This window comes from Centroberyx affinis, unplaced genomic scaffold, assembly GCF_046629955.1.
Source record: "Centroberyx affinis isolate AG114_WGS23_722 - 3 ecotype Tasmania unplaced genomic scaffold, CSIRO-AGI_Caff_v1 ptg002468l_1, whole genome shotgun sequence".
NCBI classification, from domain to species: Eukaryota; Metazoa; Chordata; class Actinopteri; order Beryciformes; family Berycidae; genus Centroberyx; species Centroberyx affinis.
In genome coordinates this window covers 30,147-49,489 of record NW_027280701.1, presented here as the reverse complement: position 1 = coordinate 49,489, position 19,343 = coordinate 30,147, and the positions used below count along the sequence as shown (strand labels likewise).

The following is a 19,343-nucleotide window of genomic DNA, read 5'->3' as shown; positions in this document are numbered from 1 at the left end:
AGGAAACGGCGACACGGATTGTCGCTGTATCTAAAGCGCATACAAGTACAAGAATTCATGCACACCCTCACGCTGTTCTCACCCGTTTTTTTTTTTCAACCCTCTCTCCGTGCAGAATCGCCTCCAGGAGAGAAACGACGCCCCGCAGCTCCTGGCGGACACCAAGCACACGTTCCCCGTCCTGTTCCCGTACACCCCCTCCGCTCTCAGCCTGGAAACCCTGCACATCCCCGCCTCCCTCAGCCTGGACTTCCTCGTCCGAGTCTGAGCTTTTCTAAAAAAAAAAAAAAAAAAAAAAAAAAGGCCCACAGTCGGCCCGCTTCTCAGACTCCCGTCAAACCCCTGGGTAAACCGGCTACACTTTGGTTGTAAACCCAAACAACAGAGGGGTACCAAATCTAAAAGGGGGGGCAATGACGGTTGAGACGTTTTGTACCGACCAGGTATGAAAGCGCTTGTGTTTTCTTGTGTGTATTCAGAGATCCAAAGTGTCGGGTGGCAAGTAATCCTTCAATCCTATCACTCACTGATGTCTTCCTGAGTGGCTTTTTCACGGAGGATCACCTGCAAAGCTGACTAAAGAACGTCCAAAAGGTTTTGTCTTACATGCCCGGGCCCACATTAACTCTCTCTCGCGGGTCTGATAATCAGCTCCGCTACACTGAACTCATGAGTGAATCTTCCACGTTGCCTCACACTCCTCTGTAAAACCAACGGGGCGGCAGAGGCGAGAGCGGCGAGCACCGCAATGCGGACGTGGATTAGATCCCGCCGCCGCTGCTGCTCCCTCTTATGCCCCCAGGAATCCTCTGTCCTCAGAGTATTCCTTCACCGTACTCGCTAGTTTTATCTTATGTTGCGTAAGAGCTTTTATGTGTGGGTTCAGACACACTCTCTCTCTCTCTCTCTCTCTCTCTCTCTCTCCCTGCAGTCCACGGAGCAGAAGTCCAGAAATCCGTAACTTTATGCAACTCACACTAAGTAAGAAAAAGGGAGAAACCAAACGAGCGGAGAGAGTTACATGCAAGTGAAGTGTTGATGGGACAGAGATTGAAGGAAAACCGCGGTGTGTGTGTGTGTGTGTGTGTGTAATATATAGAGTCCTAGAGGGCAAGCGAGGCAAGTGAGACGTTTTCAGTGGAAGTGAATAAAAGAGAAGTGGCGTGAGCAAAGAGGAGGAAGAGACACAGGTGTCATTGACTACTGCTGAGAGGGAAACAGTCATGTGAACAGTGTATGTTTCTGTCGCTATTCTCCATAGCAAGGGGGATTATGTAGATTATGAAGGAAGGTCAGAGGGCACAGAGTTTCTAACTATATGAATCTAAAGTAATTAATAATATCTGCTGCTTTTCTTTTTCGAGTGATCACTTTCTATTTACAATGCCAATTATTGTATGTGTACATTTTGTGTGATTTCATTTTGTGTGAATATTTCAGTGTATTCTTTTTTTTTTTTTATCACTGGATTTTTTTTCCAGTTGGGTGTTTTCTACTCCACCTGCTCATTTGGAGCGTCATTTCTTTCCCTTGTCTGTTTTGCACAATTCTGTGCTCACACTAATGAATTCATAACTACAGATACAGATGCTACTTTCAGACAAGACGTCCTCTGCTGCTCTCTGCTGTCAGACAGATAAAAGCAAAAAGTTTTCTGCACGTTATACTGCAGTGTGCCACAGTGAATCAATACCCCATCATTATATCTATCAGATTATACACACAGTGGGTCCTTGGTCTGAGCCCAGGTGCCATTATGGGATGATGGCACTCATAGGGAACAATACTTTCTATGAATATGTTTAGAGTACAGATGCCAGAGTTTCCTTCATTCTGAAAAAAAATGTCTCTTTACCTGAACTTAATAAAGATGACGTATAAATGCTGAAATTTGTTGTCTATGTGAAGGGGTTCATATCAAAATGTCATTGTGAAAGATGTCACCGGATGTTCAGTACTTTGTATTTTAACAATACAGATGATTACTTCTGCTGAAATGGAATCATTTTTGTAAATTCAAAAAAAAATCCCTAATCATTTTAAATAGCGTTTTATATTGAGATTTACTTTTCATGCCCAGCAGTAATTTTGTAAAATAGTTTTCAAGATTCAAATATTTGGATTATCTCATTTTGGAATGAGGCTCTTCAGTCGGGACCGGATCAGTTTGATGTAAACACTACATGGATGTAAAAGTTGGATGATGTCATTGGAGTGAAGTAGAAAGTGTGAATAATGTATTTCGATGAATATATTTTGGAAATGAAGTAACTAAAACTCTAATACTTGTTTTGTATGGTCATGTTTTACTGTTCTTATGCCAACTTGTGATCATGATATCTTTGTCATTAGGTGATTCATGAAATGCATTTTTTTTTTCTTTTTGAGCAAATTGAAATCTCACAATTGCCTTTTTAAAAATTGCTTTTGAAGAGAGAAATGAAATGTAGAAATGATTTATTACTGATTTTGTGTTGCGGTTTTTGTGTGTGTGTGTGTGTCCATAAATGTACCTATATATTCTATATGTGTTGACTGAGCAGATAATGACATGAGTCACGTTTGATGATAGATATCTCAGAACAGAAAAATTCCCCCGCTGACATTCTACATTAAGACCTTTTGTTTTCTTCAGATTTTTATGATAATTTTTGACATCTAGTACAGTACATTTTTACATAATGTCTACTACCCATGGGGTCTGTGCAGGGGGGCCCATGTGAACACGGCTGGGGGGCCTTTCCCATAGCAGCTCACCGTTACTCAGTGTCAGTTGTGTCTGTAGGCAGAGCAGCTGTTTCTGAGGCAGTCCGTGGTTAGTTATCTCTCAGGTGGCAAGTCGGAAATGTTACCACTGCACACACTTGACTGGATGTTGTGTGACTGAAACCTAAGCTACAGATGTGTGGAGAGACAGAGGGTCAGGTCCCCCTCAGTATTATAGGAGAAGGATGAACCGTCCCCACCAATTATTTCTGCCTCAAACACATACACTGTATTTACTCGCTCTGATTTTTCAAAGCATATTTTCTGTTTGGTCACAAGCACAAACAGCCTTTCCCTTTGCAGCCCTTCTCTAGCTGTTTGAAACTCCTTTTAATGCATTTAAAGGCATTTCAACAGCAAATTACATGGCCACGTTCCATTATTGATGACATCAGCGGCTCAGTGTAGCAGTGTCTCACCAGTAATTCTCCTCCTTACTATATAGCCCATTCATCATAAGGGCCAACAACTTGTGAGTAGTGAGATGAGTGAGTTATTGGAGCATTTGTGGCCTTTCTGTTTTTTGTTTGTCTCACCGTTCTCTGTAAACTCTACAGACTGTAGTGTGGAAATCCCAGGAGGGCAGCAGCTGTTTCTGAGATGCAGCTGCTTCATTTACAAGAAGTGAACACAATCAGAGAATGTAGAAGAATGACTGTTTTAATCATAGTGTCACTATTGTCATGGAATTCTGGACAAAATCATATCTAACAATAGAAATATTCTCAGATTTGGGTCCGAGAGACAGAAATCTGCGGCCCTAATGTGGATTAAAGTAGGGGTCACTGATATGAAAAAGGTTAAGAATCAACACTGAACCGCTTCACCATGTCTGCATGCTTTATATATGGAGTTGCAGCCATATGATTGGCTATCTGGAGGAGCAGGCTGTTTAATAAAGTGGCCGGTTAGTGTATCATCTTTTGCTTCAGTGTCACGGATGAAGTGAGGGGAAAACACAGTAGTATGTCAGGCTGTGATTGGCTGTCCAGAGTTTGATCCAGAGTGTCCCACCCACCCCACCAAAGATGAAATGAAACCTACACCCTTGAATAAAAGCAGTTGTATTCTATGGGTTATTATAAGTGTTCTTTACACCAGATGACGCAACCTATGGTCACCGGCCTTTACCCACCAAAACTCCCCAGTGACACTTATGGTAAACTGCATGCCTTTATCTTCACAATTCATCTTTATGGCCACAGCTGAGGGTGCAGCGGCGGCGTGTTTGTGTATTTAATGGATGAACAGAAATTATGACTCAAGGAAGAGGATGTGGTGACGAGTAATTTCTGAACAAGTCTGTGCTCCCTCTCGTCTGCAGATTTTTTTGCAACACCTTTCTACAGAAATTCACTTGCATTGCCGCCGGTAAAAAAAAAAAAAAAAAAAAAGAGTTTTTATCAGACGGCAGCGGAGCGATGTCAAGTCAGAAAAATACTGCGAGAGCTATTTGATGGTGACGCCGAGTAAGAGTGTGGAGAAGCAGCCCTGTAGAGACGGTGTATCGAGAAGGCATTCATGTGGCTGTTGTAGCCCCGGGTTCAAAGAGCCGCTCATTTTGGTGTGGCTTCAGTGAAATTCATCGCCATGAGATTTTTGCACTGTGGTTTCATGGTATGGGTCTAGGTGCAAGAGGATTTTTTTTTTTTTTTTTTTTTTTAAATTGCAGGCGTTCCTGTTAGATGGATGACATAAGTAGTCATACCTGTTCTATATTGTGTATGTGCAAGGCCGAGTTCAGTAGGACCTCCGAGATGGAGCCACACTGGATCGCCGTGATTATTTTCGGTGGTCACTTTCTGTCCGTTCTGTCCCAAATTCAAAATTCCTAATGCCTCCAACACACTTAGCAAATGCAATTCTTGATTTTTTTGAAACGCAGGAGGTGGCAGTGGACACCCTTGCCATGCACCGCTCGACCTTCCCGCCCCTTCTCCCGGGCGCCTCGCGAGGACGCGGGACCACGGGACCACGGGACCACGGGACCGCAGCGGAGTGTAAACAGGTGGCGCCCTCGCATTCCCATCGCTTGCAAAAACAAAAGAGGGAGGCAGCCATTAAAGCTCGAACCCACAGCGAGATCATGTTTCGTGATGAGCGCAGAGATAGGAACCTCAATCGTGTGGTTTGGTGTGGGGGTGTAGGAGGAGGGGGGGGGTGTGTGTGTGTGTGCCTCCTCCCTAGATAAGCTGTGTGCCATCCACAAGAGTAAACAAGAGTGACTCGCGGGGTTAATCTTTAACCACCCCCCCCCCCCCCCCCCTTTTTTTTTTTTTTTTCCACATCCCCGCTTCCCTCCGCAGGGGGAAGAGGCCAAAGGGGCCAGACGGGACTATTTTTTTTGCAAAGTAGAAACCCCTTCTTTTTTTTTTTCCCGCTTTTGGCCTCCCAGATTTTTTCGCAATTCATTTCGCGCGCGTGCTTCGCAAAACGTAGCGCGTCGACCGCAGCCGCCACCCACAGGCGCATTCGAGAGCTCAACCCCCTCCACCGCCACCGACCCCTCCTACCCACCGCCGAGCCTGCTCTCCACCCACGGGTGCCTATGAAGTTCGACTCCTCTCGTAGCCTACACATCCCTTCACATACCTAAACACTATAGGGTATTGTTCAGACTGAAGTAGAAAACCATACAGTAGAGGCCTATATATAGGAAACTGTGTGCGTAATGACTAAAAGCAGACAACCCAGATGTGCGGCCTTATCTTCCATTTCTCTCCTTGTTCACATGCAACTCCTGGGAATAGAACTGCTACAAAGGGTTTAGGTTATTACTATTTTGGTGAGGTATGGTTTGATAATTTACAATGTTTTTTTTTTAGTTGAACCACCCCAGAAAAACCACATCTTTGACCAGCTGGCACTCAAGCTGCCTGCTGTGGCGAGGAAGCATCAGATTAGGCCGAGACAGCAGATATTATGCCTCTTTACATAACCACATTTCCACCGTGCCCTGTTTCAGAACATTATTCTACATTCTGGGTGACTTCGACTAACTGAGACACCGAGCAAACACTGGTAACCATACTGACGCCTGTTGGGTTTACAATACCTGAGAAATTAGCCAAATAGAGAAGTGCTGGTTGATGCGTGTGTGTGTGTGTGTGTGTGTGTGAAGAGTGGGGAATAGGAGCAAAAGAGGAAGGAAGAATATTGACGTCAGAAGGACAGAAAGGTGTACAATACATACACAAACCAACCACAAACAATATTCAGAAACAAAAAAATATACTATACTATACTAATTATATAACAAATGAGCTAAATTCCCCTGTAAGTTAACCCAAAACAAGAAAATGTGAAGTATGGTGTGTTTTTCTGCTCTATAAATTGTTATTCAATCCATAAATTATGATTATGTTCCATGTTAAAGTAACAAGTTCCCTGTTTACTTTCTGTGTAACGTTAAATCACCGATTCTTTTTGAATTCCTATGGGATGCTTATGAGAATTGCAGGTGATAACACTCTTGTATTCTAGCGTGCCAGAGATCACCGCTGTTGGGATCGGGTCACCTGGGTTCGTGTGTTATTTTTGTGCTGATAAAATACGGAGATAGATCTGCACATGGCCTCATTTTTTAAAACAAACCAGATCACTTGAGTAGACGGGAAGTGGTTTGTAGGTTACTGGTTAGATTTCTGCTTCATGGTTGCTGTTTTACACGGAGGAAGACTCTGTTGTCGAGCTGCAAGTCGAGGCATCACCTGAAAAGACTTAGGTGCTTTTTGACATCACTGATTTACTATCTATTCTCTTAAGGTCCGATCACCTTTTAGTGTCATTTTTATATTTTGTGTCGTCGTGTGTTTGTGTGTTATATTCAGTGTCGATGGAGGCTGCAGCCGAAACGTTGGCATGCCATGCTGCTGCTTCAGTAAACAAGTAGAGACCGAAGGGTGAATTGGGGGTTTTTCTGGGTTAAATTGCATTTTTCTGAACTTGGGACATGTGGAAGTGTTTGAAGTTCAAAACGTCATTTTCACTATCAGGGATTTGGGCAGACATGGTTCCAAAGGTGGGACCTTTAAATAAACACTTCATCTATGGGCACAAAGATAACTCAGTTTGATTTCAACCAATTAGAATGTTCACGATTGAAGAGAATTCCCATATTTGAAAAAAAAAAATTTGTGAGATAAAAGTGTCCCAGATAAAACCTACTGTACTGGCCTCGGTTTAAGAATCTGGATATGTTTTCATATGAGACCCCCAACTGACCTTTGACCTTTCCCTCTATGTCCCTAGTTAAATGTCCAATAATCTACCTGGAACTTTACCTGGCAGTCTAATCCACAGAGCACTGCGCTCATGTTCACTATCTGTCAGAGAGGGTGATGTTTTTTTTGATTTAAAGAACATCCTGTAAGCAAGGAACTCAACCCCCCTCCCTCCCTCCCCTCTGCACTGCATGTTTGCCACTCCTTCTTCCTCTCTCCCTCTCGATGTTGACAAGAACAAGTTCACAGCTGATGCCTCGGAGTGAGCGAGCGAGTGTGTGTGTGTGTGTGCGTCCGTGGTGTCGGACAGGTGAGCTTTTTCATCTGTGTTGCTGCGGAGAAAGACGAGGCGGAGAGATGCTGTTCGGCTTCTGGATCTGGATCTGGACCGTCCCGCTGCTGCTGCTGCTGCTGCTCCCAGCTGGGACAGAGGCTCAGAGTGGAGATATGGAGACTGACACTGGTGAGGCATTAAAAAAAAAAAAAAAGGAAAAAGTATTTATTTTGTGATTTTTTTTAGGATTTAGCAGAGACAGTAAGAAAGAGTTTGTGTTCAATTGAGATGCTGCTTGGATTCTTGTGGGGGTTTTTTCCCCACAAGATCCAGGTCTACAACACAGAATACGGTTAAAAGGATGAGATCACCGACAGAAAGACTTCCCTTGTTGACAAGTGGCTTTTGGTCGGCTCGTCTCCTATTGGCTTATCAACACTAACAGAAATATTCTGAGTCATTTAGAGACTTGGAAATCTTATCTTGTTGTTGAAAAGCCGTTGGTGTGTGGCTAACATGGTAATTCTACTGTTTAAACTGTTCTACAAACCAGTAATCCCTTAAAATAACCTTACATTTACATTAATTCATGCAAAATCCCCTTAAAATTAGTTAAGGGATTTATTAATGGAGGAGATCCCATCGCAACCTCCTTAAACACCCCTTAGTGTTGGGCTTACTTTCTAATTTAATGTAAAAGTGAAAGACAGGAACTTTTCCATTAATAACCCTGTAAACCTGCACAAAAGGCATGAAAAATCCCTTAATTTCTAGTGTCTCTGTGAACCAACCCATGAATAAATCCCTTATAAAGCCATGATACTAAAGCTATGTTGTTTTTAATAAATAATTAATCTTTATGTAATGAGAAATTAAGGACATTTCAGGGATAAAAATGAATATTGTAATCTTTGGTGACACAGCGCCGTATAAGAAAATAAATGCATCATATCTTGGTATAAAAGTGATCAGAATTATGATCTTCGTAACAATCACAACTTTCCGCACCCTCTAAGGAAAGATTGGATCTAAACCAAATAACGTAGTGCAACCCATAGCAGTACCTATACCTGTATAGAAGAACCTGACTTGATGATGCTCTTTCTGTTATTTTCACCATTATTTGTCTTTTGATTTGATATTCACATTTTTTTTCTCACAGCAAAATCAAGCTAAAACTGCCAGAAATGTATTCAGACGCCACATCTAAAAAAAATGTCATTCAAGACCGATATTCCCTCTAAACTGATAGTTTGGTGACATAACGTATAATAATTGATCACATTGACCAAATAATAATAGAAATTTAGGTGGTAAATACTCTTAGACACAGGGACTTTCCGTAGCTTAGGGTTTACTGAGTTTACAAAGGATTTTGTACAGTATTAGACATACAAATATGATACATAAATGAAATATATGACCTCTCTAAAGTCAAGAGTGATGATACACACCAGAGGTGGGGACTTGAGTCACAGTTTGAATCGTTTGAGACTTGACTTGATGCATGAAGAGAAGACTTGAGATCTTGTGTTTGTGTAAATGACTTAGATTGAAAGTGATGAGATTTGTTCCAGCAGACGAATGAATTTAAATTCTGTTTTCTGAATTTGTATGGAATTATTGAATTTATTGAGGTTGAAACTGATTCTAGAAATCAAACTCATGATGCTCTTACCAAGTTTTTATCCTATTAAAACCATATTGCATTGAAAAGTCCTAGATATTTAGTTTTCTTTAAGATATTAAATTGATACTGGACTCTTGATTTGTTCTGAGTTGACTTGCTGTTCTACATTTAGACTTGAGACTTGACTTGAGACTTGTGCCTCAAGACTTGAGACTGACCTGGGACTCGAGCAAAGTCGACTTAGTCACACCTCTGATGCACACATACGATTTCAATATCTTTGCTCTGTGTTTTCTCTCCCCACAGAGCCCAGAATGACCTGCACCTCTCACATCAGTCGGAGAGGGATAAACAGCCTCACCTGCAGCCTCGTCAACGGCAACAGGGACAACGAGGACGATGAAGACCACGAGGGCGACGATATAGAGGGCATGACTGTCTGGTAATGTTGACACCTTTTCATGTGAAGTGCATCCCTGTCCTTGAGGAATGAAATGAATAATGAGTAGTCCTGTTCACAGCCCGCACGACAAGAAGCAGAAGACAATCCAGTGTGTGGAACAGCCTGGACACACACTCACCTCCGCTGAACTGATTCCCATCACTGAGTACGACCTGACCGTTCAGTTAAGAAGAGGTGGAACAATGACCAAAAAACTCGACTTGAGGAAAATAGGTAAATAATGTTTTCTTTGGGTCTTCAGAGTTTTGCAGTGGGGATTTAACAGCAAAACAACACCAACACATCTGTGGAGGTTGAGTGTGTGTGTGTGGGGGTGGGGGGGGTGGGGGGTGGGGGGGGGGGGTGTTGCTCCAGAACCCAGGCCTGTCCCAAGATACCACTGACTCACAAATGCAAATTTTTCTATCTGTAGCTGGAACAAGTTATATTTCACAGAAAAGCTATTATCACTTTAATGACTAATAGCCCCTAAGCGAAAGTGATCTGTGGCAATGACTTTAGGATATTCATGATTCATAATGATTCAAATGTCAGTGAAGTGACACACATGCCCTGCCTGTCGAACGTCATATGTGGTTAAGTTAACCCTGGACACTTGGTGGTGAAACTCTCGGTTAGATCATTTTATAGCCAAAGGACTGGTAGCCACAAACAGATCAGAGAAGAATTTCATGGTGAGAGATAGATACTGAAATAATCATTAGGCTGTGGATCTGCTCATCTGCATGGTGTTTGGCTGTGTGGGTGGATTAAGAAGTAGATGTTAGGTAATAGACAAGCCTTCTACCACTTAAAACCAAAATCTAATTTACCCTTAAATAAGTATATAAATACCAAACAAGCCATTTGGGCTAATACATATTTTGGCCTAAACCATGATTATGACATTTCTTTTGACTGGTTTAGCACAATGATTCTCAACCTATTTCATATCAAAGACCCCTAATGTATTTGTCCAGAATTCCATGACTATCTGTATTGTAGGTAGAGAGATAACAGAGACACTATGATCAAAACAGTCATTCTTCTGCATTCTCTAATTGTGTTCACTTCTTGTAAATGAAATAATGGTGAAGTTTAACAATTCATCAATTTGCTGGGGACCCCCTGGAACCCCCTCAAGGACCCCTGGTGGTCCCCGGACCCCACGTTGAGAACCACTGGTTTGGAGCATATGTGTCAAACTGAAGGCCTGTGGGATAGATCAGGTCTGTCGTGAGTCTTAATTTAGACTGACTGTTCACACCCATACTTGCAGCCAATGTGGGACAAAAAAGTCCCAGCCCACATCCTACTGGTAACTAGTAAAATGTCTGAAGAAGGAAGGATGGTGCTGAAAGCTTTTTTAACAGCAATGGGAGAGTTGACTGTGGATTCATCTGGTTCTCCAGCACCTCAGTAAACCTTAATAGTTCACTGCAGTGATGCTTTGTTTGCTGAAGAAACAATGCATTGTGATTGTCACATGACTTGGACTTGAGTCAGACTGGAGTCACAATTATAATCACTCGAGACTTTACTTGATGCATGAAGAGAAGACTTGAGAATTGACTTGACTTGGGTTCTGGTGACTTGGGATGGAAATTGATATTGGACTCTTGATTTGACTTGACATTAATGACATGACTTGACTTGGTAATGCACATTTAGACTTGGAACTTGACTTGAGACTTGTGCCTCAAGACTTGAGACTGACTTGGGACTTAAGCAAAGCTGACTTGGTCACACTTCTACAGTTATACTTCTAGATGTGAATGGGCCTGAACTCTGAATCAGAGCCTCTGGAGGGGTCCAGGTGGATCACTGGGTGAAGGTGCAGACCATGTAACTGTGATGTCCATGGCACTCCTCTCCTCCTGTCTTGTCTCTCTTCACTGTGAACTATCTGTCTTCCAATGGAAACACCAACATGAAGTCTCCCCACAGTGACGGGTTCTAGGTCACTGCAATGGTGTAGAGTACTGGCATGATTCAGGCAATTTCATCCCTTACTTAAAAAAAAAATGTTACTATTAAACGTGCTACATGTAGCATATGAACATCAATAAATTCTTACCACATTCATTTTGAGACATTAGTTGTTACCTTAAACCAATGCAGTATCTACCGGCCTCTAAGCTGAGTTTTACATTGTGTGTCACTGGGTCAGAGTTGGCGGGAAATCTGCTGGATTGCTTTATGGCACAAAACAGGAAGAAGGCGTTGTTCTTCCAGTGTAAACAACTAAAACTCATTTGTTCATGGTAATTGCAGCAGTTACTTTGACAATATGTTGATGTTGAAAATGCTCCATGCAGCTCCTGTAACAAAATGAGTCACTTTCCGCCTTCAGAAATGCCATTGCAGAGCCAAGTGAAACCACTACTACAAAGCCATAGTGGTTTCACTGCATTACATTGAGACATACCTCATTGCTTGTCATGCTGATTATCGTCCTTTGCTTGTTTACTGTTGCTCCGCAGTTAAACCGAGAAGTCCTGAGGTGTGGAATGCTACTTTTCACCCAGAGTTGAACAAGGCTGTGATTTATTTCCGAAGTACATACCAAGAAGACTACCTTAACCTACGCACTCTACTATTTCAGCTTGACATCTGGAGCGCCGGCAACCCACCAGTGGTAGAATTATTTGATTGTGATTGCTTGAATCTCTTCAGAACTGTAAATTGTATCCTGGCTTTAGCAATACATTCATTTCTCATTTATGTGAAACGCTAATTGTCTGTCACTGTTTCCCTGTGCATAGTCACAACAAAACATCTCAGGCGAGGTTGTCACCATTGAAGGGGAATACCTCCAAAAAAATGCATATTACCATGTCAAAGTGCGAACAATACCAAACAGGTATTTTGAAGGCACCTGGAGTGACTGGAGCCCCACTGTCATTTTCTCCACCCACATTGGTAAGAACACGTCACTTTGCATACAGTTTTGCTTTACGGCACGACAGGAGAACGTTCCGGGTCATTCTCTCTTTCTTTCTCCAAGACTCCGAAGAGGACCCTGAAGAAAGGCCAGTGCTGCTGTATTACTTGACTGTGGGTCTTGTCATTTTGTCGCTGGTCCCTTTGAGCATTTTCCTCTGGAAGAAAAAGTAGGCCATCTCTCCTTTGTTGCCAGAAAATGCCATAGTTCATTTGCATGTGTTCAATTCATTAAATATCTTAACGTCTTTTTTTACCCTCACAGGATACTCACTTATATGTGGCCAAGCATTCCACACCCTAAACACACTCTTGTGCAGATATACACACCAATTAAAGTAAGTTTTTTTTCACTTAAAAAATAAAGGTGCAAACTGGAACTGAAAATGGTTCTTCAGAGCGATGCCATAGAAGAACCATTCCTGGTTCCACCTTCCACCTTTCAAGAACGTTTTAAAGAGTTACTGAACCCCAAACCCAAATCTGTGGTGAAGCCTGACATCTAATGGTGAAAAGTAGGGAACTGAACTGGCCTTCTACTATTGGCTGGCCTTTGGTGCCAGGTGATGTCATCACCTGTTCTACTCTATGGAAGGTGACATCACCTGGCACCAAAGACCAGCCAATAGCAGATGACCACTTCAGTACCCTACTTTTCACCATTAGGTGTCGGGCTTCACTGCAGATTTGGGTTTGGTTTAGTTACGCTTTAATCTTCTTTCTTTAATCATCTTTGGGTTCTTAATGCTTAGTTATTGGATGGTAGGTGATGGCATAATATGTAAAATAACCAAACCCATCCTAGTATTATATTGTGCAATTGCAAATGAGGCAATAAAAGGACAGACAAAACATCACTCTGAAGAACCATTTTTGGCACCTTAAATTAACACACTGGAGGTAGTAGTGGCGGATTTAAACTTGTTCACCCATACCCATGATGCCCAAACTTGACTGTGTCTTTGCTCTGAACCTGCAGGGCCTTCCAGTGAGCTTCAACCCCGAGGCGTTCAGTGACCTTAAGATCTACCCGGTGGAGAGAATCGAGGAAATCGAAGCAGAGTCCACGGCTGCCGACGATATCCTAAACCTGAAGGACCCCTGCTCCGCCCAGGCGTCCAGCGGGGAAACCTCTGGCAGCTCCAGAAGCAACACTAGCCTGAACACAGAGGAGTCGGAGGTGTCCACACTGCTGTGCTCCTCGGGAGGAGAAGACTGCCCCCAGAGCAGGAGCCCGTCCCCGTCCCCCGCTGGCGTCCCACAGCCAAGGGACGGACCGGACGGAACGGACGCATCGCGACCCGAGCACAACACTGGAAAGAATTACCCTGAGATGTACGGAGTCACCCAGCAGGGCAAGGACGAGGCGTACGTCACCATGTCCAGCTTCTATCAGACCAAGTAGAGAAAGAGACACAGACAGGGCCGGATTAACCAACCACAGGGCCCCTGGGCACACATGTCCTATTGGGCCCCCCACCTCTCAGTATGCACAAACAATACAAACGTAAACCTTTGATAGGTGGCAAGAATGAAGGACCAAAAAAAAAGTTAAATGTTGAAATTTATTGAAAAGGTTTGACTGTCTGTACCTTTTTGTTTGACCCTCCTGCCCCACCAGTAGATAATCAGTGCTCTGCATCTTAGCTGGATGATACTCACTAAATGCTGCTCATAAACATACAAGCTAGAGGTGGCAATTTAATAATTGTGATTGGGGCCTCCGCATCAAAAGAAATGTCATTAGAGGCTGTGACTTGGGCCCCCATCTGTCTGGCCTATATCTGTCAGGGCAGCTGACTGCACATTTCAATTGAAATTTGTGAAATGTTGTAAAATGCATTGCACACGGACACGGACACTGCCCTGGGGCATGTGCCCTGCATGCCCGGTCAGTGATACAGGCATGGACACAGAGATAGATAGAGATATAAACAGCGAGACTGTAGCTGCTCGGTTTTGTAAGTCGCTTTTTATTGGACAAAACTGTAAAGTGTTAAGTTTTCCTAATCTTCCATACTGACAAATCTCCACACTTTCATCTGGTGTTGCTCAGAAGTTGGTTGTTGGGGGAACTTTAAAAACAAAGCTGCCTCTACCTTGTCTGATTTGGTTTGCACTTAGAGCAATGTAACTCCTATCTATGAACAAGGCACTCAACCCCAAGTTCCTCCAACTACCAACAGCACCAGGTGATGATGACACTGAGAGGCTCCCAGGTGAGTCTTTATGTGTCTGCTGTAAATAAGAATGTGAAGAATAAGAATGTGTTCTTTTTTTTTAGTTAAATAAGGGTCAAAGAAATATACAAATACAATGCTGCTTCCTACCATATCATGCACAACAAAAACCTCGGGTTTCCCTGTGGCAACAGCTGAAATAAATACACCGAATGTATGCTTCACTTTCTCAGACTCCATTTCAGATTGTAATATTTCACTGTAGATGAATGTGTACTATATATCTATTGTAATTTCTGACTGTACTATGATACACTGTTTGTGTCCCCAGCCATATACCAAGAAGTTATTTGACTATTTAAATGAAGCTTATGATGTAGCATACCATAAAATAAAATGGATATTAAAACATTGAATGTTGCCTTGTTTTCATTCTTCAGTCTTTAGATAACATTCTATTGTAGTTATATGCAATATAAATTAGTGTAAAGAGAATCACAGCACTGGAAAAGTCAATCTCAAAACTAAGATACACATTGACTACATTTATTTGGAAAGAAATTATTTTTAGAAATTACAAAAGCAAAAACTCAGTTTTAGAAAATAATGACTTACAGCTGGTAGTAAAGCAAAGTCCTATCAACTTAACACATCATAAGGCTAATCATGATTATTTTAATATTATGTAAAAGCCGCATTATGTTTCATCAGCACAATTAATCATATGAAATATTAGGTGTTCTGAGTAAAAGTCCTTTGATTTGATGGGATCCACTCCAAATTCATAGCTTCCATGCGTTTTTCATCATTAGAATAAAGTAGACGTCTCTGTCAATGGAGGCGCTGACTCCACAGTAATAGTTAAGAAACTCCTCTTTGGTGACCTGCAGATGAGGAGAAAGAGAGGCAGTGAGCTCTGCAATCCACCCACAGCATGACAGAGGCAGACAAGTGGAAAATTATATTAGAATAAATACAGTTTGATGAAGACCTGAAAATAGCTGGAAAAAAAGATAAGGTCATCGCAGCGGAAGATTTTGAAGTATACACCCTCAGTGCAGAAGCTGGGTTTCCATTCAAGTATTTATTTATGTGAATTATGATGTACCAAAGGCTGAATGGAAATTACAAATTTCCCCAGTATCACAAAAAGATGCTGTAATACTTGGTGGATGCACAAAAGGTTTTTTTTTTTTTTTTAAATAAAGACATTTTTAAAAACAAATAGCATTGGAAACACATCTGATGCCCAGCTGATGGAAGCATCCAATTCACATTTTTTGTGACATTTCAAAAGTTCACTTAAAGCTGCACTCCTGACCCAAATCTGAGAATATTTTTATTGTCAGATATGATTTTGTCCAGAATTCCATGACTATCTGTATTGTAGGTAGAGAGATAACAGAGAAACTATGATCATTCTTCTACATAATCTATCTAATTGTGTTCACTTCTTGTAAATGAAATAATGCTGAAGTTTAACAATTCATCAATTTGCTGGGGACCCCCTGGAACCCCCTCAAGGACCCCTGGTGGTCCTTGGACCCCATGTTGAGAACCCCTGGTTTAGGAGACAGTTTGTCAAAAAGAGTGAATCTACTGCATCTCAGTTAGGGGCAGAGGGTTTGGGTTAGACTCCACAGGACAGACGATGCCAGAGGTAGCATATCATGTATATGCAGTTATGAATTATACCTTTAAACAAAAGTTTAAAAAAGCATATGATTAGACATTTTTCAATATAAAATGTAATGGCCATAAGATTTTTTAAGGTCATTCAAATTTCATATGGAGCTACCAAGATGTGACATCAGTACATTAACCCCCCTGGAGGGGCCCCTCTGCCTGTCAGTGAGCTGGGTGCAGCGCCTGGCAGCTGCAGCACTTCTACAACTGAAACATGTCTAGCAAAAAAGAAAGTAGAGGAGAGCTGAGGAGACAAAAAGAGAGGAAGTAAGGCTGTGTCAGCACATTTGGATTAGAATCTTTCAAAATCATTGGAATAAGTTTATGGAATGCAATCTAGTCATTTGTTCTTTGGATCTTCAATTACAGTATAAAAAAACACCCAGAAGTTTGATATTTATGAGTTCTCTGGCTAAGTGCAATCTTGTTTGCTGGTTTGTCAAAGAAAAAATAAAGGGCCCCCCCTTTATTTTTGTGGGGGGCAACCACGTTCTTTGCCCAGGGCCCCCAAAATTCAAGATTTGCCACTGATTAGAGGAGATGCACTTTGTGATTTAGGCTGCTAAGACAGGAATTTTACATTAAAATCTTGCCTAGTGCAACTTCAAAATGCACTTGACAGTTGGATGGAAACAGCTTTCCTCAGTTCAGAAACTGAAGGCTGAAGATTTACTGGACATTTATACAGACGAAAGGTTAGTGAAGTGTATATACAGGAATGTGATCTAACATATCTAACATAAAGATAGAAAATAAAAACATATATAGGAAATAGAAAAACCTTGACATCTGTGGCTGACACTGAGAAGCATCAACCACCAAACTTCAACCATTACAACTGAAGTTCGTATCTTGTATGGTTCTTGTGAATAGTGTCAAAAAATTACTTTTTTCATTTCATACCTTATTGGCTATATGGCATATTTAACCATTTCTTTGGACAAATTATTTCTTTATGGTACATTCTTAAAATAAAAACCATACAATATAGTCTGCAGCTCTTTGAAAGCATATTTCATAAATTCCTCCTGGGTTACCTATTGCATTTAGAAAATAATACCAGCAAAAATATGTCAATGATTACATCGCCTTTTTGCACACATATGTTACAGTAAAGTCCTAATGTAAATATCCAAAATAAATATCCTAATCTTATTCAGTAATTTATGGAAAGAGCTTCAGTTGCAGAGCTATCGCGTTGTAGAAGACACACATAACATTCAGTCACTGTGCCATGGACATACGGTCAGAAGAGCAATTTCTAACCACCTGATAAGATTATGGCAGAGGTGTGACCAAGTCGACTTTGCTCGAGTCCCAGGTCAGTCTCAAGTCTTGAGGCACAAGTCTCAAGTCAAGTCCCAAGTCTAAATGTAGATTATCAATTCAAGTCAGAACAAATCAAGAGTCCAGTATCAATTTAATATCTTAAAGAAAACTAAATATCTAGGACTTTTCAATGCAATATGGTTTTAATAGGATAAAAACTTGGTAAGAGCATCATGAGTTTGATTTCTAGGATCAGTTTCAACTTCAATAAATTCAATCATTCCATACAAATTCAGAAAACAGAATTTAAATTCAGTCGTCTGCTGGAACAAATCTCATCACTTTCAATCTAAGTCATTTACACAAACACAAGATCTCAAGTCAAGACTTTGGAAACCTTTTCAAGTCATCACAGTACAAGTCAGAGTCAAGTCCCAAGTCACCAGAACCCAAGTCAAGTCTCAAGTCTTCTCTTCACGTCAAGTCAAGTCTCAAGCGATTAAAACTGGGACTCCAGTAACACAAAGCATAAAGCGTTACCTTCCCATCCTTTTCGTAAGGAGAGTCAAAGCTGTCCAAGAACTTCCGGAACACCTGATCCTCTGTCCACTCCCCGTTCTGATACTTGGGATGGTACTTGGCATTATAAACCCCCCTCAGATCTTCAACGGTGATCACCCCGTCCCCGTTCTTATCCAGTTTTCGAAACGCTTGCATGATCACTTCTTTCCTGGCGTTAGACATCGGCGGCTGCAATCAAACACGACAGGCATCCCACCCATGAGCAGTTAGACCATGGAAGTTCTAACGGCCTGAACTTCACACCGACAATTCTGTATATTTACCCTGAGAGTGATGAGGAATTCATCAAAGTCGATCATCCCGCTGCCGTCTCGGTCAAAGTGCTTGAAGAGCGTCGCGGCCTCCTCCTTCTCGATGAGGACGCCGTAATCGTTTAAGCCCTTCACAAACTCCTTGAAGTCCAGGGTGCGGTTGTTGTTATCGTCCATTATTTTGAAGGTTCTGACAAACGTGGATGGTTAGAATTGGGTCAATACACGTTTTAGACCGCAACTTTAAAGTTTATACCAGTTTAATTAGGTGACCGATAGGGCATCGGCCCAGTATAACATGAGGAAGTTACTCTGAATATCAGGAGATGCGTGACACAAGTTATGAGTGTTACGAAACACACATACCCGAGGATGAAAAGTAGAATTTGTCAGATATGAAGTTCTTTATTACAGAAGACATACAGGAATATACAGTGTGTGTGTAGGTGGCAAAACTATCACTCACACATCTGATGGTCTCTTAGTTGGACTGCAACAATATGTACATCACTGCCACACAACAGGGCTGCCATTACTTCCATAACAGCTGTGTTTTTAATTGTTTTTTACCTTTTTAAGAGTCAATTTTTTTGACAACTTTATGCTGGGAGCTGCTGTTTTTAACTGGATCTTATCGTAGATTTGCAAAGACTTCCCATGCGTTGCCTTAGTCATAATCATAGTTTTGTTCTGTCTTTCTGGCCTGGAAAACCGCTCGGACCGTCGGAAAAACCGATTCCCGTCTGGGTGAACGTTGGGAGATGTTTAGACCAGAAAGGGCCGAACAGAAACAAAGCGTCCTTGGAAATTCAGGATAAAACTATGCGTGCTGGTTCCAGGTCTTTCTGGAGCACATCTACGTCTACATCCTGGAGGACAGAGTTGCCTACTGCTGGTTTTCTGAACTCCATGCACCCGCTTTCCCAGGTGTAAAACCAGGATTGAAAGAGACCACCTCACCTGCCCAGACCCTTGATGCCGGAGGAGCCTCGGGCCAGACACTGCAGCCTCAGCTTCTCCACCGGGTCGGAGCACGCCGACAGCTGCCGCTTGGCATTCATCGCCATCTCTCGATCGTGCCTCGACGTCCCCGCCAT

General features: G+C 42.0%; 3 protein-coding genes across 3 annotated transcripts in view; 2 read left to right on the top strand and 1 right to left on the bottom strand.

The window, feature by feature from the left end:
- The window catches only part of myo5b (myosin VB), a 51,067-nt gene extending 48,584 nt beyond the window's left edge, over window positions 1-2,483 (top strand). Inside the window, 1 exon segment of the mRNA XM_071533948.1 lies at window positions 116-2,483. Coding sequence (XP_071390049.1) covers window positions 116-268 — 153 coding nt within the window. The 3' untranslated portion in view covers window positions 269-2,483.
- Window positions 2,484-7,255: 4,772 nt separating this feature from the next.
- On the top strand, window positions 7,256-14,616 carry il7r (interleukin 7 receptor). The gene is made up of 8 exons (XM_071533941.1): window positions 7,256-7,452; window positions 9,200-9,335; window positions 9,415-9,569; window positions 11,819-11,973; window positions 12,101-12,257; window positions 12,343-12,448; window positions 12,544-12,616; window positions 13,258-14,616. Exons 1-8 carry the CDS (start codon window positions 7,347-7,349, stop codon window positions 13,681-13,683), a joined length of 1,314 nt encoding a protein of 437 aa, XP_071390042.1. The 5' UTR covers window positions 7,256-7,346; the 3' UTR covers window positions 13,684-14,616.
- Window positions 14,617-15,240: 624 nt separating this feature from the next.
- capslb (calcyphosine-like b) lies at window positions 15,241-19,343 on the bottom strand. The gene is made up of 4 exons (XM_071533951.1): window positions 19,207-19,343; window positions 18,259-18,436; window positions 17,954-18,163; window positions 15,241-15,342 (listed from the first exon to the last, which is right to left on the bottom strand). The coding sequence occupies exons 1-4, from the start codon at window positions 19,341-19,343 to the stop codon at window positions 15,241-15,243; spliced, it is 627 nt and encodes a 208-aa protein (XP_071390052.1).

Coding starts and splice junctions, on each gene's coding strand:
- il7r (XM_071533941.1), top strand. CDS start 7,347: ATGCTGTTCGGCTTCTGGATCTGGATCTGGACCGTCCCGCTGCTGCTG. Junction 9,570..11,818: donor ACTCGACTTGAGGAAAATAG/GTAAATAATGTT, acceptor GTTGCTCCGCAG/TTAAACCGAGAAGTCCTGAG. Junction 12,617..13,257: donor AGATATACACACCAATTAAA/GTAAGTTTTTTT, acceptor CTGAACCTGCAG/GGCCTTCCAGTGAGCTTCAA.
- capslb (XM_071533951.1), bottom strand. CDS start 19,343: ATGGCGGGGACGTCGAGGCACGATCGAGAGATGGCGATGAATGCCAAG. Junction 18,164..18,258: donor AATTCCTCATCACTCTCAGG/GTAAATATACAG, acceptor GTTTGATTGCAG/CCGCCGATGTCTAACGCCAG. Junction 15,343..17,953: donor CTTACGAAAAGGATGGGAAG/GTAACGCTTTAT, acceptor CCTCATCTGCAG/GTCACCAAAGAGGAGTTTCT.